Source organism: Platichthys flesus, chromosome 10, assembly GCF_949316205.1.
Source record: "Platichthys flesus chromosome 10, fPlaFle2.1, whole genome shotgun sequence".
NCBI lineage: Eukaryota > Metazoa > Chordata > Actinopteri > Pleuronectiformes > Pleuronectidae > Platichthys > Platichthys flesus.
In genome coordinates this window covers 14,139,746-14,163,671 of record NC_084954.1, presented here as the reverse complement: position 1 = coordinate 14,163,671, position 23,926 = coordinate 14,139,746, and the positions used below count along the sequence as shown (strand labels likewise).

General features: G+C 43.6%; 1 protein-coding gene across 2 annotated transcripts; it reads right to left on the bottom strand.

Annotated features, from left to right (window-relative positions):
- Positions 1-2,208: 2,208 nt before the first annotated feature.
- LOC133961441 (bcl-2-modifying factor-like) lies at positions 2,209-15,875 on the bottom strand. 2 transcript variants are annotated; one of them, XM_062396544.1, is made up of 4 exons: positions 15,736-15,875; positions 13,438-13,634; positions 12,626-12,831; positions 2,209-7,689 (listed from the first exon to the last, which is right to left on the bottom strand). In XM_062396544.1, exons 2-4 carry the CDS (start codon positions 13,607-13,609, stop codon positions 7,573-7,575), a joined length of 495 nt encoding a protein of 164 aa, XP_062252528.1. In that variant the 5' UTR covers positions 13,610-13,634; positions 15,736-15,875; the 3' UTR covers positions 2,209-7,572. The 2 variants fall into 2 exon arrangements, with proteins under 2 accessions (XP_062252528.1, XP_062252529.1); XM_062396545.1 differs by having other exon boundaries at positions 13,438-13,618.
- Positions 15,876-23,926: the final 8,051 nt, after the last annotated feature.

The following is a 23,926-nucleotide window of genomic DNA, read 5'->3' as shown; positions in this document are numbered from 1 at the left end:
TACGAAATATGTTTCAGTCAATCGTTCAAACTTATAGACCAGGCCACACATGTGAACAATTATAAAGAGAGCGCAGATTTATTTTTTTGACGACCACTGACTTGAACATCATCATTGCAGATAATGCAACATACACTGTTTCTCAAAAAGCTGGGGGGGGGGGGGCACTTAACAGTTACGTAAAGCTAAACCAGCTGTGACAGGGGTCGGAGCTGTTGTTCTGTTTCAACCACCACATCCTCTGAGACATACTCGCTGCGTGCATGTGTTTGTGTCGGGAGGGTGAGCGGGAGGGGGGGGGGGGGGGTACAAGTGCACAGACAGAGTTTTTGCTGGAGGTGGCCAAACAGGTGAGTCAGGTGTCCTGTGAAGCGTGAAACTATATCTGCCAGGTAGGACAATAGGAACGCCACGCGTCAGCCCCGGGGGAGGACCCTGTGTATCATGTCAACTCAGATCGAGCAACAACATCTTAGGCGTGACCGTAAAGTACACTGTTAGAAAAAAGAAGAAGATTTATCTAGTGCTGTTTTGAATATAAACTTTTTTTAACACCTGGATGAGACGTTGTACCATATTCAGGCAGAAGATTACCTCGATGTTTATATGGTGTCAAGAGTAATCTATCGCTCCCGTGTCCTGAGGGCAGCCACGCTGCAGTGAAACTAATCTGCACTGCTCAGCAGCATTGGCCTTAACCTTTTAGGAAGTGACAGTAATGGAGTGTGAGGTAACTCTTCTCTTTTGCTCTGTACATGGGCTCATTCAGTTGTCAGGCAACACTTGCTAGTGTGTGTGCGGGTGTGCGGGCCTGTGTGTGTGTGTGTGTGTGTGTGTGTGTGTAAGTAGCGGTTATTAGAGAGTATTTGAAAGCCCCACTGGTCCCACTAAACTAATGACCAAGCAGCAGGAGGGATGTGACAGGCACCGTCTCTGCCAAACGCCTGGCCGCCTTCAACTGCCTGGCTAGCCCCAGACACTTGGCTAAGCCGCCAGTGGCTTCACAATGGAGAACTGCTTAGAATAAAAAGCTCAGGCTCAAAAGAGAGGCGCAAATGAATTCATCTACTGTGGTTCTTCTTTGGGGTCTGAAAACAAGCACACTACAAAACCCAGTTGTTTGTTTGAAGATAAAAAGAGAAACAAAGGTTTTCAGGTGTGAAAGGAATTGATTTATTATTTATGTTTATTGTGATTATCTGATAACTTGACCACATCTTTACTGTCTGTACTAGATGGTTGTTTTCTCTGTTTCTCTTGCACAGATTCTTAGGAAAGAAAGCAATAATTCTGCATGTCAATGAACCCCATAACAGACACAAATTAGACCACAGATCCTAAAAGATTTGAGCTTTTAGATGTTTTATCACAGGAAGTCTGTAAATCTTCTCTTGCGGAATCATCTACTAGTTTCAGGTCGGGAGGCAGACACTCTCTCTACTTTTAAGAGTCTGCTCCACCTTTTGTTTTTTGACAAAGCTCATAATTAGAGCTGGTTCAGGTTTGCCTAGGAACAGCTCTTAGTTATGCTGCTATAGGCTCACATGCCACATGGAATTGTTCTGTCCCTCTGCATCACATTGATGTCTCATCAATACATGTCACTGACTTGACTTCCTTCCCTGATCCCTTGTGCTTTATCGTTGCAGAGCAAGGATCTCAACTGACACGTCAACATAAAATAGGCCTCCTCACATTATACTGCCATTAAAGTTAATACCTCTATACTTACAATTATCATTGCTGCTTTCTTCATCTCTGAGACTTTTTCTTTTGTATAAAAACTTTGATACACCGCTCTATTTATGTTTTTTATGAATGTTTAAAATGTTGTTATTTTGATGATTACATGTCAAAAGGATGTTTTTGTAGTTTTATCACACGTGGCAAGGGCAGAGAATGTTGCACCTTGTTAATCCTGCGAGACAAATTGTGATTTGTGAATATGGGATGTACAAATACAATTTGAATGATTGATTGATGGAAGTCTATGGAGTTCAGGATGAAATAGTTATACATTCTGTCAGCATGTTACTAATAGATGAAATTGTAGTAAAAAATAAATGATTCCCCTTTTTGGCGAGAAACCCTAAACTAAATGAAACTATGTTTTCTTTGATGTCCATATAATTTACAGTGTGTGGTTTGTATGAAGCCGACTGTGATGTCGTATGTAGCATTGTTGTCCAAAGAAAAACAGGATTCAGCTTGAAACCTTCAATAAAATTTTATTGAAAAAAGTACCAATAAACAACAAGAAATCCAGGAGAAAAAAAGATTTGTAGAGCAAAGCTCCGTATGTACAGCATATTGCACTACATAACAAATTGTCTTTACTTCCATATTATATCAACAACCAAAAGTATATATAAACACACAAAAATGAGTGCACAGTAGAGTCTCGACAACACACAGTCAATGTTTACAAAAATGCTACATTTTCGCTGGGTCTCGTTTCTTGGTGTACAGAGAGTGTGTGATAATCAAGACTTTTCTGAAACTGAGCAGTTAAAGGCATATTCCAGGGTTTTTAGAAATACATGTACACATTATCTGTTCTGTAAGAAGGGCAGATATTTCATAGCTATAAGCTCCTGAGCCAAATCAACAATAACCATGAAATATTTTGGTTTGCTTGGCTTCGTTTATACACGGCAATGAGATGTGCAAGGAATGTTGCAAGTTCATTTTTTCATTAAAAAATGCCCTTGATCTCATGAACTTCAAAAGGATTCTACTCATATTAAAAATCATCTTACACATATGAACTGTTCTTATAAAAGCAGACCCTTTTTTTTCTTAAGAAAATACATTTTAAAAAAGTTAAGAAAGACAATGAAGAAGAAATGTTACCATTTAAAAAAAATGTCAAAATCAAAACCTTCCTCAAAAACTTCAAATTTATATAAAGTGGACTACAAAAATTCAAGACACTGCGGTTTCCATAAAATATGTATCCCACTCTAGGGATTCCCCACACTCACATGTCATGTGGTGAGTGCAGTTTGGGAACCTCAACCTAACATACAGGGCACCACGGTGGCTTGTATCCCTTTCCAATAAGATCAAACAGGCCATCGATCCTGAGCCAGTTGGTCACAGATAGACGGCTGACACACGGCAAGATTAGCCCAAGAAAACAATCCAGAGTGTATACTATACATTAACACACGACATATAAAGGTCCCATGGGATCTCTAGATACAAAGTACTTTCCAGTGCATGTTGATTACAACACAATGATCAAGATTTAAAGAATCGAACACAAACATTAACGCCCTGTGACTTGAGAGGAATATGAAGGCAACCTGTTTTTTACATGTGTGATTTGAAGCACTTCCAATGACGTCTGTGTCACTATCAGGGGGGGGGGGGGGGGTTGAATGACTCATTCAGAGGTTAAACTGTGTTGATGCCGCTGCTTTGCTAAACAACATATTGTGAATGTGACCATGACGACTGGTGAATCAAGCTGTGGGAGATGATGACAAAAGGGCCGAATTAGTTGGGCTCATCTCTGGGAAATCACAATACTGAACCCAAAATCCTCTTTTTTAAGTAAAAAATATAGAGCTGCTTTCAGACGTGACATTTACAGAAAATGTACATTAAATCAGGTCTGGTTATTTTCCGTGGTTTGCCTTGTCTGAGTCAGATGCGTTTACAACAACAGGAAAATGTCCAAAACGTTCTGGCGAGGGGTGGCGCCTGGAGAGAGCATGCATGATGTCATTCGTTTTTTTTTACCTCGCGACAACAGCACAGGCCAGTATCGCCAAAAGCTCTCAAATGTCATTGTCAAATTAAGAAATCATTGTCTATGTCTTTTAATGTGTATTGCACCTCTTTTTCATCCTGAGATATATCTACGGGTCCAGTTTTGTCTCTTATTTTGAATTTTCCAGACACATTCCTGTTGTATTCTTACATCGGCTCACTCTGACATTTTCCTGAAATTTGAGTGTGGGGGGGCTGGTGGGAGGAAAATGTCCAGAGCGACTGACTCAGACACATTCTCACACGTAGACCCTCCAGGAACATTTCAGGAGAACATCCCGACTTCAGTGACTGTCTGAAAGCAGCTTGTTCAACACTCTGCAGGCCTGCAAGCTTGGCAGGTGACTGTAAGAGGCTTGATGTTGTCAACTATGGTCGTTGTAAATGCATTGTGGGTACTACGCTTTCCAAAAGTACCAATATGAATTTAAAGTGACCATAGCTACAACCTTGTTACAGCCTTAAACCTACACAGGAAGATTATCACAAAAAAAAAGTAGATTTTGGGGTCATATCACATGAAGCACATACAAGTCAGAGACCAAAGTAAAACAACTAAGCAACAGAAAATTTGAAGTAATGCACACACAAGTGTATACAGTAGAAATGGGCAAGGATATACAAAAAAATAAATAAGAAAGAAAATGAAATAAATTACAAAGTAAAATGAGCCGATGAACAACATCCATGTAATGAAGGAGCAGCACAGAGGAAGTCAAGAGCCAGTGGTGAGACGGGGGAACTACGGGGACTGGCTCAGCGTTCACGATCCGCAGGAAACTATAACCACAACCACATTCAGTGCACCTCACACGCCTATTCACTACATGCTCAGCAGCCCCCCGTCACCACCACAGTCAACAAGTCAGCCTCAGACTCCTAAGTCAAACTGTACCCTTGTATATTGTGTGTGCTGCGACATTGCTCATTTTAAACTGAAATGAAATGAAGGGTTGACGAAACGCCCGGGGGGGGAGGGGGTTCGCCATAAATAAACGGGTGAAAAACGCAGCTCTCCTTCCAAACGTGTAACAGATTCTCAAGGTTACCAGTAGCCCACAAAGTCTGTCCCTGAGACATCTTTAAGAAAATGAGAGGAAACCCTAATTATGCAGTGATAAACTTGACACATTGTAAGGAGCAAGTAATTACAGACCCCTGATATGTACTGCTCCTCGGGTCCAAACATTGGCCAGGGTTCAGCAATGGAAAACATACAACAAACAGCATCTTCAACAGTGTCTTTAAACATATTCATAATTCAAAAATAATTACAGTCTTTTTCACTTTTGTTTCATTTCAGAGACTGGTTGTCTGCTGAGTCAGTGGTGGTTATACTGAGTATATTAAAAGAAAATGTCCCCAATCTGGTTCTAAGCACCAAACACAATATAAGATCACCCGTCAGGATATTACATGATGTAAAAAGCCTGTACAGGTTGCCTGAGGGGGGAGATTCTGTTTCACAGATTGAATATGGAGCATTGTTTGGTGTTCAGAACACGCACAGGCGTTGTAAAGCAACCCCGAACTTTGAAAACCTTTCAACCGAGGCAGGTGGCGATGTTGTAGCCCGAAAGGGTTGGTGCGTGAACTTTGTGAGTCCAATCCAGATTCCAGACTGTGTTAAGCCGGATCTCGGAAATTGATTGGACATGCGAATGAGTAAGTCTGAAATGTTGTGGCATGAAGAGGAGTCGTAACAGAAAAACCTTCATGCAAGACAGAGGTTAGCCTGGTAACAATCTGAGCTCTTGAAGGGTGAAAAGTCTAGTGCAAAAACAGTGGATCCACAGCTCCACTTCAAGGGCATGGAGGTCCGAAAACAATCACATGAAAAGAACACAGCTAAAACTAAAGGGGGAAAAAAATCATGAAGGCAGACTTGGTCAAAATATCCCGGTTGTGTTAATTTGGGGAAATCAAATGTTACTTTGCTCAAACAACTAAATCCTCTAATATTATAATTTAATGGACAGTGCTTCAAAAGTTTTTCGCACAAAAAAGACAGCACACCTCAACTTGAATCTAAATATCTGTTCAGTGTCCACAGGACATCACTGAATAACAGATAGCTAATTCATATGCATTAAATGTACCTACCTCTGCATTGTACAGTAACAGACACCCATTGAAAACCGGGAATCAATGTGAAAACCAAATGAACTATGTCTGATTCCTACGGGAATAAAGTTCTTATAAATTGATGTAAAACCTATTAATTATAGCTAACAACAGGTTTTTTACTAAATATATTTGTTTGCAGTATCATTAGTCCTCAGTGGTGGAAGAGGTTTTCAGCTACTTTATTTGGATGCAATACATTAATGCTACTTAAGTAAACAGAATAAGCAGCACAGTGTAGTAAAAGAAATGAAATTGTGGTTTTGGTCTATATTATGTTGTTTGATATCATTACAGTATTAATATTGAAGCCGCATGTTACTGGTGTAGCTTTATGTACAGTTTTATGAACATGGTCAATCTAAAAGTCACACATCTCTATATCAGCTGGTTAATGGGAAAGGAAAGAAGTAGCATAAAAGTTTTATCTTATCCTATTTTCTACTTTTACTTTTTAATTTGTATCTTATTTTGGTGAGATAACCGATCATTTGAACATATGTTGAAATTAAAAAATAACTTAAATGTGGCAACACATCAACTTTTTGAAGACTTCAGAATAAAAATTTCAGTTTAACGTAAATTTTTTATTTTATTTTAAATGTTATATTATTAATTGTGTAACATCTCCATATTAAAACCAGCCAGAAACTAAAGCTGTGAAACAAGCACTTCTACTACTAAGAAGTAGTGAACTTTTAAAGTAGAATAATATTGAAATCCTTAAGTAAAGTACATCTACCTCATAACTGAACTCAGTTACTTTCCACCACTGTTTCCTAATTGTGATAACAGCGTCTTTTCTTTGAGTCTGTTGTTGTGGACAGGTTTGCTGGCAGTCACCAGGCTTGTTAGACCAGTGGGTGATGTTCGAGACTCCACCCCGAAACTTTTTTACAACCTAATGACCTAATGGTTTGACATGTAGCAAATGACTAATGAATTCTTCCTCTGAACATATTATTTAGATCACAGTTACTGGTGTGCTGACTTAGTCATGTGCGTAAACTTTCCTTTGTTTCCAATGTTTTGAAGGTTGCTGAGGGATGATATTCAAACTTAGCGCTACTCTGAAGTGGATGGGGGACAAAGAAAACAAAGAAAAAAGTAAAAGAAAATTAAAAGAGAAAATGTTCCATTGAGGTGGGGTGCAAAATGCTTTGTTCTGAGAAGTTGCCTCTTTGGAAAATTAGTAAATCAACTTGACTGATCACCTGGGAATCTTCGAAAAGAAAGAAAAAAATAAACCTCACACCACATTCCGTAACCATCTCATCTCGCCTGTCGTAATTGCTCAATACTCTCTCTGGCAGAAGACATTGAATAAGGCTTTCCCAGGGTCTGTGGAGGTCATTTAAGATGGATACATGTTGAAGTGCAAAAAATTTAACAAGAACGAAGTACTGTACAAAACCAATACGCCACACGTATATGAAAATATGAACATTGTCCTGTAGAGGAATCTCGGAGAATCATGGCATCTTCTTGGAAAGAAAAAAAAATTACACAACCTTTTCTTTTATAAAAGTTGGTTGTCTCCGTCCCGCGGTGACCTTTTGTCTCCATTCTTTCGCCCCCCAAAAAACAGACCCGTGTTAGATTCGACAGTGCCATTAGGAGTCCAGTTCCTCATAGAGATGAAGTAAAGGGACGCAAGAGGAAGACATCCCCTCACCTCCGGACTGCTCCACCTCCTCCGGCGAAGAGCCCCCTGTCAAACAGAAGGCTGAGCAGAGCCGCGGCAAGGCGCCACCACAGCGGCCCCCGATTCCTTTGGTTTCGATGATACTGAAACAACAGACACAGACGAAAAAAAGCATGTCAGCCGGTGCACGCCATTGACACTCAATCACAATGTCACAAAACACAGGGCTAGAAATAGTCATTAGCTTGGGTTTGAGCTTCAGCTTGTGTTGGCCCTGATTGACAGTGAGAGCAGTGAACAGGGTCAACCGAGAAGAGGGTAAGGCAAAACCAGACAACGGAACGTGGTGATATTTTCACAACAGTCTGCTTCTGTCATCAACAATGCTTATTAGAAAGGTCTCTCTTTGTGTGCAGGATCACTACACATAGCCGGGCTTCCCGACAGACAGTCAGCGCCATAAACACGTTCATCATACGCTCACACTTTTTCTAAATCTTCCTGGCAGAGACCGGCAGCCAGCGGGTGCAGGAGGAGAATGCCCCCCCCCCCCCCCCTCTCTCTCTCTCTCTCTCTGAGCCAAATGGATTGTGTGTGATTAGGGGGATAATGCTATCTCTGCCATTGAGAAGCTGAGATAAGATAATTGCACCAAATGGGATTAGGGAGCGCCTGTGAAAAGGCAGGGAGCCTCTGGAAAATACTGCAGGTACAGTAGTCCCAGGAACCGCTCATCTGCAGACCAGAGGCACGCCTGATGATACCTAGTCTATTTTCAGAACAAAAAGGTTGTACAGTACGACTTAAGATTAGCTTTTCGTGACAATGCAAAGTGTACCGCACTCGCTTGACAAAATTTTACTGTAGTTTATGGAGGCCAAAATAACTGAAGGCAGAGATTAGATATGCTGTATTTACACGACTGCTGCTGAGGTAGTGTCCAAACATTGACCTAGGTAGCAGCCAAGAAACTGCCATTTTGATAAGCCGCTGGGTTTTCTATACTCTTATCAATTGGTGGGGAACATTGCGGGGTGTTGTACAAGCTTTGCCAGGTTCCAGTTTCACATGGGCACTCCCTTACTTTACTTGCTTTTGGTTGAAATCAGAGAAATGAAGACATAAAAATGAAAATCACATCAAAGACTATTGGGAAACTTGATAAAAATCTGACTCTTGCTTGAGGGTGAGGGCCTTATAACAGCTTAACTTCTGCTTCATGTAAACATAGTCAATATTTATACACAGCACAGAGTGGAAGAGCTCACCACGATACATCTGAGGCTCTGTTGGCAGCCAGCGTGCCTCGACATGGAAAATACTGCCATACCGTAATTCTACTTTAATTTAAAACTTAATTACATAAGAGGCCACAGGCAGTTTCAGAAACCTGAGGGTAGAATGACTGCATATGTGCAATTATATGTGTTTTGTATGTCAATATATTTACTATTTTATACTGCTCGGGGTATCAACATTAGATAGTTAAAGCTACAGGAGCTAAATTAGTTAACTGAGGGATTTATCACCTTACAAAGCTGGTGTGTTTACTTCAAGTTACATGAGAAGCAATTAATCTTTATACACAAAAACAGAATGTTCCTCCACGCTGACCTTTTGCCCTTCGATAGCCATGGAGAGAAACAGAGCGGGAGAGAGTGATTAACAGAAAGAGGTGTGCACAGTCCTGTCGCAACCTAAGTCATGAGTCACGTCACCAACTGTCAAAAATGGGAGTCGGGCTCCAAATTTAGCCGGCGATAGAGCGGCAGGGTCTAGCCAGATGCTCGGTGTCATCAGTCTGACACTATCCCGACCGCGGCTTTATCAGTGTCCCATGTGGGCTGTCTGTCAAGGCAGCTGCTCAGAAGCTCTGCCTTATCTCTTGAGCAAACAGGCCCGGCCTCGATAGCAAGAAACTGTGGATTAGTCACATCAGGGAGAGAGACAAGGAGTCAGGGAAATATACAAACAAAGAGCAGTAGTATTAGATAATGCAGAGTAGCACGAACCGACACCACTATCAACAGGAATCATCACAGAGCGATGAATCAAGAGTAAATATCCAGAGCCGGCCGCCTGCGTGTTTTCATTTCTAGTGCAGCTACACTCCTCCCCCCTTCAACAAGTGCTGAAAGAAGAGAGTGCCATGCCCTCGCTGGAACAGTGAAGTGATAAAGCCACAAACACTGCATGCGTGCAGACACTCACACTCACATACACAGACACAGAGGCGATATTCAAGCCTGCTTTCAACACCTCCTATCGAAAGCACCAGGAGTCGTCTCTTTTAAAAAAAACATGGGGATGAAACCCAACTCTGCTCCTTGCCCCGCGCAGGCTGAAGCAGTCTTCCTTCCATTGTGACTGTCATTATTGCCACGTCTCAAATGGCGGGCCGGCTAATGTCAGCCATTCTCTTGGGACCTCTGAGTCCCCTCCAGCCCTCTCCGACTGAGGAGCAATTTATCTGTCAGCATCCACCAGCACTCTTTCACTACCTAATCCCTTCTTTTGCCGGGGGCCACGGGCTCCCATAGTGAACACTCACAGACACATTCAACCCCCCGACTCCATGGAGGGGATGGCAGTCAAAGGCACTTGTATTGCTCAGGGACAAGTGTCTGCACTGACTGGCTGCAATCGCCCACTGACAGGAGCCGACAGGAACGAGAGCCAGTGAACAGTAACTCTATTATTGAGTGAGAGTTTTTTTTTACTGACTGACAGACCGTGCAATGGTGAGAGGTGAAAGACGGTGAAAAGCAGAAAAACAAGAGCGGGTATCTTCATGCATGAACATGCATGCACACAGACACACACACACACACGCACATGCACACATGCCCGCACATTAAATTTAGATTTTCATTGATTGCACAATCCCAGGCAAAAAAACATTTACACAGGAATCATGCATCCCAAAACACACATTAGCCTTTGACTTGTGAAAACATTCCTCTGCTACACGCATACACCCGTCTCCATGATTTCAAGAGTATTACATTGATTTCCAAGAGACTTAATTTAACTTAAAACAATAGTTTTTACACTAACCCTTAACCTTAACCTTACCTAGCCCAATCTTAACTATAAAATTAAATTATTTTCTTATGGAGACTTGCTTTTTATCCGGTGTAACGGATTTAGGTCCCCACAACATGAGTTATACCAGGAAGACGTAACCACACACTGACGGAATATTATTGTCGTTATCAGCAGTCATTCAGTATCATAACAAGCGTGACTTCAGGAGGTGACTTCACAAGGCCGTTCTAACTCTGACTGTCCTCGCCGCTGTTGACTCAACCAGCATAACGAGCCCAAGCCACTTCCTCATCCCCTGACCCAGGTTTGCCTCCGTTGTGCGTCAATAGATCCCTGGCCGCCCACACATGCACACACAAACACACACACACACACACACACACACACACACACACACACACACACACACACACACACAGACACACTACACAGTCACCCTCATGTCTGACTGTCTAGTTGTCTGTATGTGTCTGCCAGTGTCACAATTCATGAGTCACGCTATTCTGCCGGGGCGTAAAAAAAAATTCAGTTTGATAAGCGCATGAGAAAATCAAACTGTCTAACACTTGAGGGTATGAAGTTATACAAATAAGTCTATTATGTGCAGGACGGGGAGGTCTTTGGACAAACCAGGATTGGTCGTTACTTGATCATTTGAGGTTCATTTCCAAACATCCCTTCCTCATATACATGATTATACCATCATTTTGGATCACCCCCCCCCCCCCCCCCCCCCCTCACACACACACTCCCCCCCTTCTTACTGCCACGTACACATCTTATTTGGGTGTCTTCTGCGGCCGGTCTTTACCGAGGGAATGGGCTGAGTGAGGGCTCCCTGGAACCACAGCTGCTTCCCTCTGGGGCTCACGCGCTGAGCTTCGGGTTACAACATGTTTACCTACTCCCGCCGCTTCTGCTTTTTCATGGACGTAACAGTATGCATTGTGGACGCATGTGTTTTAAACGTGCACATGTGTTTGACTGCTAAACGCTGGAGCAACAAGACATTTGCACTCCGCAGAAAATCCCGCAATAGTTGCTATATATTTCTGGATGGTTCTCTGGATGAATCAACACGTGTGTCGTATTTTTACGTTGCACCCACACTGAAGTGAAATTAAGCAGCAGCACGTGCACTCAATGGACAGTGTCACCCTGCCAGGCGTCCTCCACAGAAGACAAGAGAAAAGAGAAAAGAGAGAGAGAGAGAGAGAGAGAGAGAGAGAGAGAGAGAGAGAGAGAGAGAGAGAGAGAGAGATAAACAGGAAGAGGAGGCAGGGGGAGGGCCTGGGGTTGGCGAGGTGGGGGATGGGCCGTCCTGGTTCAGCAAAGTCTTTGGCTTTAGGGAAGATAGCGGGGTGAGACGCTGGGCAGAAGTTCTGCATGTGCAGGTCCACTCTGAAACAATTACCCAGCAAACACAATAAATAAGAGAGCCAAATTTTGACCCCCCTAAAACCTTTGACTTACCTCGACATGAGATCCAGAAATTAATACAAAAAGTTTGGGGAAGGTGTTGCTAATGGGGACTGCACTTCTGACCATTAACCTGATACAGATACACTTGCACTCATACATTGTCCCAGTCACAGATGATAGGGAATTATCAGGAGCATGACACAATCATAAAGCCAAGGGAAATTCTAAATAACAAGCGCAGACTTTGGACTATTGAACCACCCACATAATGAGCTTTCATTAGACACAACTTGTTCTTGAGATAAGTTATGTTTCAGGCCGAGAAAACTCCAGTCCCCAACCAACTTATCACATGCAGCTCCTACACAGGGAAACCAAGCACTGGTTCTTGTTGGCAGTAACAGCGAGCACTATTTTAGTTAAATTTGTCAGAAAGAATATATTCCTAAATCAACTATCAGAGGAATAGTCATATCAAAATAACATCAGGACTATCTGAACACAACACAGAATAGAGGCCACTAAGGGAGAGTCAGTGACTGTTCATTGACAAATTACACTTATTCAATGCTATCATCTTGTATTTGTACAATCATCTTTCCTCCTCACCAGTTGTAGGTGTTCCCGGTGAAACTGGTCTCCTATCAGCTGGAGTTTCTGGCCTATGCAGGCCTCCACACTGTGCGCCACAGGCTGCTGCTGCCGGGGAAGCTGCTCCATCCCGTTTCGCTCCTCTTGGCTTTCTTGCCGCCTCGCTTCCTGATCCCCAAAAAGCTCAAAGTGTGCCGGGAAGTGCAATCGAAAACCTGCGTTGCCTGTGGAGTGTCAAGGCTGATGTTTATTAATTTGTTAACAACAAAAATGGTCAATGTTGTAACAACCTAGGTACAGCAATGACACCTGTCAGGTCTTTCTTTAAAATGCTTACTTCTGTACTTGCTAAACTGCCCTTTGTGGTTAGAGCTGACTTGGCTCTAATCGTCATTTATTTTTAATCAGACATGAGTCATGTCACAGTTTCACTCACACAACTATTTTGCATGATCCAAATTTGAGGTCAGTCAGTTGTTACAGAGCTACTGAGGAATGATTACTTGTAGAAGGTGCCAATGTAACATTTCTCTCACTGATAACCATCTTCCTGTGCAGTTGCACTTCTGTCACGTCCTTTCAGTCGCGATGCCAGTCTGGCGCCTTTTGAATGGCAAAGCAGCTGGGTACACTTCATACAGACCATAAAAGCTGCTGCGATCACGACACTCCGGCGCCAGAGGTGACAGCAGTACAGCTACATTGTTATCCGTTTCTCACAGTGAGTCTCACGTAATCTTTCTGTGTTTAAGTTTTATAACACGTTTGTCACGCACTATGCAAAGTTCATTTTCTCTCTTTCAAAATTCCGCATTTGTCGTCATCCTCACCGTAGAAGAGTGGTCTGGGCTCATCTGCGACTCCACACGGCAGCATGCCGTTGTGCAGTGCCAGGCCCGGGCCAGGTGTCTGAGTGCCCCGGTCTTCACACTTTATATCCCTGAAGGGGGTGCGCCAGCAGTGGGGGTCTGGCTCAAAGACATCATCCTCCTCATCGTCCATACGAGGGCACTAGGAGAAAAGCAACCTTTAAAGTGACAGAACAGAGAGATAAAGGTTATTACATCAGCTGAATGCAGGAATATCGGTCTTCCAGCCCTTAAATAAATCAAAACCACCCCAAGTTTCCTTCACTGATGATCGTAACCTTGAACACGTCTGCATTAGGGCTGATGAGATGATCTCAGACACATTCATTATTTGTTCATTCCTCCATAGCATTAATCATCAGTACAGACAACCTGTCTGGTTTATAATGAGTGCCCTCAAATCAATAAAACCTCAGTAGGCATGCTGGAGAAGAGAAAAGGGGAAAAAAAGAGGCTCATTGCTTATGAAGATGAATGGCTCTGTTCATCTCAGTGATGAAACCACACAATTCACTGTGGTTAGCAGACTCAGTTGAGTTGCATTTACATTAATGGGGGTTTGGCGGACTAGGTTAAATACGAGGTGGACTCTTGTCTGTGCTAAGCAGCCTCGCGAACAGGAACCTGGCTCTGAACCAAACGTTATTTCCTAACTTATAATGGGTTCTTTAACTGCAAACCACTGCAAGCATCAGTGCCCAGTAATACGTGAAATGTACACAGTACATACATTTTATATCAAGAATAATAAAACTATATTATGTTATGATTCATTACGGCAGTTCCACCACAGAATGCCCACGAGCACATGGGAATCTCTCCAATGTAAATGATGCACTCCACTCAACCCTGAATCATAGTGGGTCAGGGAGTTATCAAAATATGGGTGAAATTCAAGTCGCCTTCCCAACTCACCCCCCTAGTCACCATTGAGTTGTAATACAGGGTTAGACTACTACCACACTTCCAAATTAGGGTCCACAGCAAAAGCATAATGACAGTGTTTGAGGAAAATCCTAAGCCACTCTCCCTGCCCTGGTCTGTCGGCCTGCCAGCTCCCTGAGAAGCCGTTTTCATTTCTTCACCCAACATAAGCAGCTCAGCCTCTAGCATGCCCAGACCTCACCATTTGCTGTGTGCGTTCACGATAAACCCTGTGTGTAAAACCACTTAATGCTTTGTTTTGACAAACACAGAGTAAGAACATGGAAGATTCAGGGAGGGGGGAAGACACTGAGATCAACTTCTATACATCCGGGGTTGCTTTGTGTGCTGCTTCCCAGTCCAGGGCAGTGAGCTGTGGGTTTGTCAGACAGTGGCTCCCCCTGCTGCAAACCGAACACATTCAACTCTAAAGGGTGAGGAGGGAGAGGTGGGGTGGACTGAGGTGGTGCTGTTATTGACACATCCTCTATACGAGAGCGTCACATCACAGCATTTCAAGTGTATATCACAAAGGTGACCTAATCGAGCTCGAAGCACCGACTCGATGACAAGTTCCCAATCCGAAAGAAGTCTCGATTATAAACTCCAAAGGTTGAAGAAACATATGTTGCATTACTTAGATAATGTCAAAATAAAATAAAATAAAACACACACGCTAAAAATACACGTGCAGTGTTAAGTATTAGAAGTTATACTCACAAATGTTTTTAAAGTGTTTTAAATGTGTAGAAGTGTAAAGTAAAAACACTTTCGTCATAAAAATCAAATAAACTATCTGCGACAACTGTAATTACAAAAAGTCTTAATATTTAAAACCCACACGCTAATCAGGTCAGGTTTTGTAAATTACGTCACAAATTTTTATCTTTAAAAAAATACAAAGTTCACTTAGCACTTTTTAACGGTATAATAACATTGCTATTAAACCGTCTGCTCCATTCGTTAATGTGTGAGTGACACTGTGAAACACGACCGACTCACTCGCTGCTGAAGCACGTCCCGGCGCCGTGAAGTCATTTCACCGATCTGAGAGCCGCGAACCGGGAAAGCCGGTAGAATTCAAACCTCCGCTGTTTGAATGGCAGGCCGACATTTAAACTAAACGGCGCATTTACTGTTATTTCTTCTCTAACGCAACGACACACGGGCGGTTCACTGGGGATAAAGCGTGAGGCAGCGCTGACACCGAACAACGCACTTGTTGTTGTTGTTGTTTCACGCAGACAGACGCGGGGTGTCTCTTTAAAAACACCGAAGCCGGTGAAACTCCGTGAAAAGGTCGAAAAAAATAAATGTGTCTGTGGAAAAACTCACCACCCAGCCGGACCTCGGTGTTGTGTGAGGACAGTGTTCGGGGGGAAGGGGGCAGTGGGCTCAGTATCCTGCTCAGTGAAGTGGGTTAAGTCCGTGTCGGCTCCTCGTCCGCGTCCATTCTGTGGAGCAGCTCCGCCGCGGCGCTCGTTTCTTTTCGCCGACGTCAGCTCCTCACGCGCTGACTCCTCCGCCGGGGCGTGGCGCTCCCGCTCGGTAAATAAGGCTCCTTAAAGGCGCACGGGTTTCTGTCGGCCGGCTGCACCGCGGATCAGCGCGGGAGGGGGACCGCGCCTTTAAGAGGGAGCCGGGGCCAGGGCTCAGCAGCCAATCGGAGGGTTTGTTTTCATCCCGCCTCCTGAGCCGCGCACTCAGACACGTGGAAGGGAAATTCCCCCCCTCATGCTTCTGCCCGCGATCATCTGCTCAGGGAAGTGTGAAGAGCTGTCAGACAATACAGACACAGATCATACAGAGCCATCGCATTAGATATCTATAATCCCAATTACCAGTCATATTTGAATAGGTTTGCAATGCTGAGTGTGCAGAATCTGTGTTTATTATTTAATATCTGTATATATTCTGTTTACACTGCACGCATTCGTTTTTATTCCGTTTATATATATTTTATATTTTTCATGTGTTATTATTTTTAAATGTTCATATTTCCCTCTTCTTTGGACTGTCCTCTTGCAACACTGCAAAGAGATATCGCAGAATTTTAAAACATATCACGTGACGTGATATCTTGAAATTGAATTTGAACAGTCCTACTGATAATCACAAATATTGATCAGGCAAGATAATAATGAAAATCTACAGCTTTTATCATCATATCTACTCTTCAAATAATATTTCTTTGTGTACCTAAGGTGTATATTATATTCTCTCAATTTTTTATTCTATTTTATACTTTCCCATGTTCCTTTGTCTACCTTATTCTGACGATCTTCTGCTGTGACAGGTGAATTTCCCTGTCATGTATCATGTTCTTATCATATGTTTTTAAAATGTAATGTCCATGAAAATAAAGAACCACAAATCTTTTTCAGTTAAGTCTTAGGTCTACACACATTCATTCTTCTTCTAGGTTATTTACAATGAGCATATGATCATTTGACAGCTAACCATGTCCACACTGGGTTGATTGTAGCAGGCCTGTTGTTATGAAAGGCAGGGCAGGTGCTGGTGACCTGCCCCCTCCCCTCGGGACCATCACTGATCAATCAACCCTTGGACAGCTGGAGCTTAGGCCGACCTGCATTCTCTCACAGAGCATCACCCTGCCCCCAAACTCCAGTGGCCCTCTCCCTGTCCTTTCAGCTGTGATCACGCCCCACCACTGAGCTGTGTGAGAAGTCACGGCTCTCTGCCTCACTCTGTCCTGCCTGAATCGAAGATACCTCTTAGGTTTGGACGTGGTCCCACCTGTGGTCCATCCACAGAGGTGGGGATGCAGTGTGGAAACAGGGGCGGGTCGCTGTCCCCACGCTGTTATATCGGAAACGTGATCACTTCTTGCATGAGCGAGCGCTGTAAACAACAAAGATGTGGGAGCATTGGTTACAGCTTCCTTTTTGTCTCCGCCTTCGACGTTGTAAATGACAAGTGTTGTCATCATGGAAGCAAGTGTTCATAAACAAGTTCTCATTGACGCCTGAGATCCCTGGGAGACAGAGGGCAGCCCTCAGTTTATGTTACAATAGAAATAGATAAGACTGTTTCTGAAGAGCAAAGCTTGCACGCTCATACACACCAATTAAAAAGTGTGTGCGCATAAACACACATGGCTGCACAATCACATGCCCTACTTCCTCTGTAACCTCAAAAGCACATTCTATCTCTTGATATCTCATTCTCATTCTCTATGTTGAAATAAATCTATTACACACACTTGTGCTCTCACACACTCTCACGCACCCACACCACAAAAACACACCAGCACACGCTTGCACTTCTGTCTCAGTGAGGACACTCATAGGCAAACCTGTGTTTTTTTACATAAACCAGCCAATGCCAAACCTACTAACCCTAGCCCTAGAAGCAAGTCTTAACACTCAAACAACCCTTTGAGGACCGGCTGAAATTCCCTCACTTTCCCAAAATGTCAATAGTCCGTCAAATCTAAGCTCAAAAGGGTCCTCAGTAATACATAAGTACAAGTTCACACACACACACACACACAATCCAAAACACCCTCAGCATGTGAATCCTGCCCGGAAACTAGAAAGGACTGATTTCATTTGCTCCAACTGGACGTGTTCCATGGCAACGACATCCTGACAGCGAGCCAGTTACAGGAGACATGTGCAGCACATTGACCCAATGGCAGAGATCACACTGGAGCGGTGACAAAAGGGAGCTGGAGTCCTGGCCCCTCTTTAACGCTCCTCATGTCAAATTCAGTCAGGAGTCTCTGAAAACAGCCGGTACTGTTATATTTGCTGTCCTTCACATCGCTGTCATTCAGAGAGTCTTGTCAGGGCCGATGAATTTAAGAGCATTTGAAGTTGTAAGATCAGTTTAACACATACACACACACACACACACACACACACACACAAACACACACACACACGCACACGCACACGCACGCTTGTGCATCCTCGTAGTCAAACTCCCATGGGAATAGTCTTTGTTTATCATGTCATCAAAGCCACCTTTTAGTTTTTTAAATTCAAATGATATATATGCAATTCCTGACCTTTGCCTCTACTCTCATGTATATTCTACCAGTAGAACCCAGATGAGGGGAATCGCTCCTCTTACTGATTTGCATCTCTTATCACAATTCACACGGCAGTCACGAACATGACTGTAAAATGAAGAGACAACTGTTTTGAAAGTGTGTCCATTTTTCTACAACCCACCAGCAGGTCCTCTCAGGTGATGACGGAATGAATAATGCAGAAGGCGAGGAGAGGTTGAGTGGGGTAATTGTGTGCTTGAACCCATGCGGCCTCTTCTGGAGATTGTGATGGGTGGGGCTTTTTCTAAGAAGCTATGTCACCTGATCTGACCGTCGTAACAGAGAGCGCTGACACAAACGGCCACCTTTGTGTGTCTGGGAATCATTCGTCCCCGTCTGGCGAGACGAGAGACTGCTGAGCTGTTCTCACACTCATAAAAATTATGCAAAGAACTAGTCAGATGTGTTTTCCAATATGGCTTAAAAATTCATGATATTTTAGTTTCGGGCGAATGAGGTCATCACACGAGTGTAACTTTGAGGAACAACCGTCGTCTCTGTGTTTTCAGGAGTCTGGTTATTGACACCCTCACTCTGATTGTCATGAAAACATAACACTATATGCTATATTTTCTACTTCTGTCAAAACAAAAACTTAAAGAGATCGACAATATGCTGATCCTCTGTGTACACAAACACTGATATGCATTATTCCCCCTCTGTATTAGAGCCAATCCGAGCTGACACTGGGTCTGTTTTCAGACGGATAAGATGGACAGATAAAGTCCAGAGAATTGTGTCCGGACTTTATCCGCAGGTTGCTTTTCCAGGAAGTGACGTATAACGAGATCACAGTTTCAAACCCTAACATACTTCTTCATCTGTGTCTTTTCTGTCTGTTTCATCGCTTTTCCACCTGGAGATATTTCTTTTCTTTTTTTTTGATTCGGCATCTGTTACGAAGCAGCATCAACCTCCCTACTTGCTCACTGTGAATCCAGCAGAGTGAACTCCGGCTGTGGCCTCACATTGCATTCTCCTGACTGTCTGCGAATTCAAAAGGTCCAGATGCTCTCACTCGGACATTTGTGTTCACACGTGCAACTCCTCCACAGAAGATGTGGAGAATCTCCAGAGTTCAGAGCATCTCTGAAAGCAGCTAGGGTGAGAGGTGGGGTACACCCTGGACAGGTTGCCACTATACCACTGCCACTAGGTTACTACAGGGCCAACATATATAAATTAACCTGACCCCAATCTGCATGTCTTTGAAAGGAAGAGAGAAGAAGAGAAACCCTGTGCAGACCTAGGGAGGACATGCAAACTCCACACAGAAATACACTGGACCAACCAGGATTTGAACAGAGAACCTTCTTGCAGTGAGGCGACAGTGCTAATCACATGTTCACAACGCAGGCACTTTATTTGTGAAATTATTAGTTTTGTGTCTAACAATATACAGAAATATTTGTGAAGAAAAAAAGGTTAATTATTAAGGGAAGTAGCCTTGGGTTTAAGCAATAACAGATTGAAAAATTGTTACGTTGCATATTGCCAGTCGTATCCTTTAATGCAGCTGTTTAATCCTGAAAATTCCTTTTGACACTAAACGTATCCGTGACCAAGATAATGAATTTTGTTTCACATAAGTCCTGTAAGGGGGTCACTTGTTCTTGTGTGAATTTACTGTCAAACCCTGGAAACCATGGCAGCTGACTCAGCCGACACAGTGCATGTAGCTTAGACGTGTTTCTTTCGTTCCTCTCAGTGGGAAACGAGGGAGTCTGAGACTTGAAAGTTTTGTCGGCGTGTGTGTAGCTGCCCCACATACACACTGACCCTTTGCTGAACCAACCGCCGTTTGATCCTCACTGCAGGCAAACTGACGCCCTCACGTTCAGTAGCACAGCGCTGCTTGATGCATTGTGGTTTATATTAATCACTGAGATGCATTGAAGCCTCGTAGACAGCAGGTAATGCTTTCATGTGAAGCGAGAAGAATCAATTAAAATGGAAAAAGCCTGGCTCTATATATTTCCAGATTATTTTTTTGCCCGACGGCGACTCTTAGGCAGGAGTTGTCTGGAGAAGAATCTGGGCAGAACTTAATGAGACTGACCGGAGTGTCAAGCTGGAGTTTTCCGGCAGTAAAACTCATGCACAAACACACACACACACACACACACACACACACACACAGTCACACACACACTAGATTGGATAACTGTGTGGGAGAGCTGACCACTTATCAAGCCCTCACACACACACACACACACACACAACACACACAATAAAGAAGGCGCCCTGTTTAATCTGCTCCACACATTAAAGCACACAGCACCTCAAAGCAGGCATGTCCTAACAGCTGTGGACATGACTCTCCCTCTGAAGTGATGCAGCACAGCGGTGTCCACAGCCTGTGCACGGAGGATGAAGACTTGGAGACCACTCACCACGAATGAGTCAATCTCACACCAGGGTTGTGAATCCAAAGAGGCTTCGAAACCCAATGAAGCACATCCAGCGTGCACAAAGGGCTTTTCTCTGCTCTGTTAAAGGTGTCACACTGGTGCGGCAGCGCTTTGAAATGCTGATATTGTTTTCTGCAGGATTTTTCGTCGTACTTTCAGCACGAAATCCCCAGAGGTAATAAAAAAGGAGATCAAAGAATGGCTTAATATTTAATCGCCGCCGATCATGAAACTATTAAGCAGATTACAATCAGCGCTCTGGCTTTTAAAAGACGCAGAACTATCATCACGGCTGCATCAGGATTTATTTATTTGTGACTTAATTAACTGTGGATGGCTCACAGGCCGCCCGCTGCTGCGTGGAGGTCCAGCTCGGAGGCCTTTGGAGAAGCACCACTAATGGCATCTATCATCAGCTACTAATCATGCTGCCTATACGAGCTCGGCTGGATCTGGTTTCAGCTCTGGGCTCCAGCCACCAAACACTTAGCATTCATTTTTAATCACACGTCATTATCAGTCAACAATATAGGAGGGAGGGAGAGACTTCACCTGATATGCCAGACAGACACAGTCAATATATAGGCTGCAGACACAAAAGAAAATCTCACACCCAAACAAACCTGCTAGAGACACATTTAGCAGCGAGGCGTACGGCGGCGTCCCGTCAATGGGCGTCTTCCCTTGGAGTGACTCAACCTCTTTGATGAGCGGTAGCGCCCCAAACTCTGTGCTTTCTCAGCGTGTCGCGTCCTTTCATGTGAGATCCTTTTCTTTTCAGAGTTTTCTGGTTCAAAGAGCAGCAAAAGCAAGCAGGGGCTAATCCTTTATCCTCACAACAACCGCCGGTTTGTTGCTGGGTTATCAGCTCACCATGATGTCACATGCACTCTTCAGGTGATAAGCGGTCTGATGTCGGACATCAAATTTGACTTTGGTCTGCCCAAAGCACCGGCACATGTCATGGTCATGCAGGTGAAACTTGAATATGGTGACTCATGCTCCTCAGTCGGGGACAGTTTCAGGGTAATCAGGGTCGAGTTTTGCATTTGATTTCGCCTCCATGTGTGCGTTCAGTGTTCCCTCGTGTGTGTGTGTGTGTGTGCACAAGCAGAGTGTGTGCACGTTAGCAGCCAACTAGAGAGTTACTGTATCTGATGTGCCTCAGCGTCTCCTTTCAAGAGCCCGTCGGTGCAATTTGTACTTAACGCTGGTGCGGATAATTATTCAGCACTCGTTCGTCAAGCTCTAGGATGCCGGCCAGCTGAAACTGGAGACGCTCCTGAAAGATGCAGGAGCTATTAAGCAAAAAACACAACACTCTCCTCTTTCATCAAGCTGTGAATAGACAAATAAATCGAATATCTCGTGAGTGATCTCTCCCTTTATGATTTTATCAATCTGGTGGTGAAAACTGAGCTCAGACACATTAATTAATTCAAAACCACACAAACAGTGGGCCACACATGACTCAGCATTGAAACCGTAAAGACATGACATGGCAAATTACTTTCTCCAGAGGTTGCTTCTCACATATGGATTTCCCAGCAAGAGGTTATACGGGTCAGACGCCTTCACAACAACAGGAAAATCTTCGGAACATTGAGGTGAGGACGCCTGCAGGTCGTGATGTAAGAATTTGCGTGTGTTGACACCGGCGTCGGCCCTTATCGTTAAAAGCTATCGAATCTTGTTGAATTTCCAAGGTGACTTCTTTGATGAAATTTGTAGTCATTGATGTTTTGCGTCTGTCACGTGTAAGAAACATCATCGACGCATTCCACTCGCTCGGTGTGAATATTCAGTTTTACTGCTCAAAGGGGCTCACTTGGAGATTCTAGAGTTTTATTGGGAGATTGTGTCAAGCAACTGCTTTGGACATTTGCTTTCTCACAAACAGTGCCTTTGGACAATCTCTGTAAAATGTGCATTTCTCAAAGCATCTTAAATAATTCCTACAATTCTTAACTTTGGTAATCAGATTCCAGTGATTAGCAAACATTTACAATTTGTGCTTGCCAGAAGAAACATGTGCGGGATTTTTTTTCCATTGACGTCTTGGTGTTTAGCGTGTTGATTACATGTCTTTACATCACACGTCGTTACATCACATTCTCCTCATGTCACGTTGTGGAGCTCGGCGTCCACAGCTAAACGCAGTCCTGAGAGTTGTCTGCACTTGGTCCAGAGCCTGGAGGTGGTGGTAGAAGTGTAAACAACACATTTAAGAGTAATTTGACCCCATGTGGGGGCAAGTAATCGGTGTGTGACCTCAGACTCACGCCGTCTCTCATTTCTCCTCACAGACAGGAGGCCAAGAGAGAAAGTCATCAACAGGCACGTACACTTACGCCACCAAATCCCCACGGCACGTTGCAGAAACATATGTGGATACACATCAACTCACATACACATGTAAAGTAGTGAAACAACAAACACGGCACGCGCAAGCAGATTCAAATCCTCTCTCATTCCATCAAAGACTTGTTTTTATCATTTTTTAATACATTTTTCAAAAATCTAACTGAACCCGATGATGAAAAGATGTGTAACAGAATATGCTGAAGGTGTCACAAGCCCTAACCCTGAATTATTCATTGAAGAAATGACGCCTGATAGAAAATCAATCATTCAATCCTGATCTGATACACGGCCTCTTGAAATATTAGCTGTGGGAGAAACATCATTTATCAGCTCCTTAATGTATGTTCCATTAAAAATTTACACAGGTCTGAGAGTGTGTGTGTATATGTATCTGTGCGTTTACCGAGGAGAGTGTGTGTGTTTGAATAGGGTGCGGTCACTACGTCCACTCTCTAGTCTCGGTCTGGAGGTCCGTGATGGCCTGTCATCGAGGCAGCAGACAGTAGATGGGAGGGGGGGTCACATGAGCGTCGTGACCTCCAGGCAGCATTACGTGACCCCCCCTCATGGACCATGATGAGGTCAGATTGGCTAATCCGCGGAAAACAAAGGTACCGTCAGTCAGCCTGGACGAGTCATCAACAACAACAACAACAACAGCAGAGAGTTT

Bases quoted from the DNA above. Each gene is read 5' to 3' on its own strand.
- LOC133961441 (XM_062396544.1), bottom strand. From the start codon at position 13,609: ATGGACGATGAGGAGGATGATGTCTTTGAGCCAGACCCCCACTGCTGG. The intron at 12,832-13,437 runs GTGAGGATGACG...GACACTCCACAG, and splicing joins GCCCAGACCACTCTTCTACG to GCAACGCAGGTTTTCGATTG. The intron at 7,690-12,625 runs GTGAGGAGGAAA...CTGTTGTTTCAG, and splicing joins ACCGGGAACACCTACAACTG to TATCATCGAAACCAAAGGAA.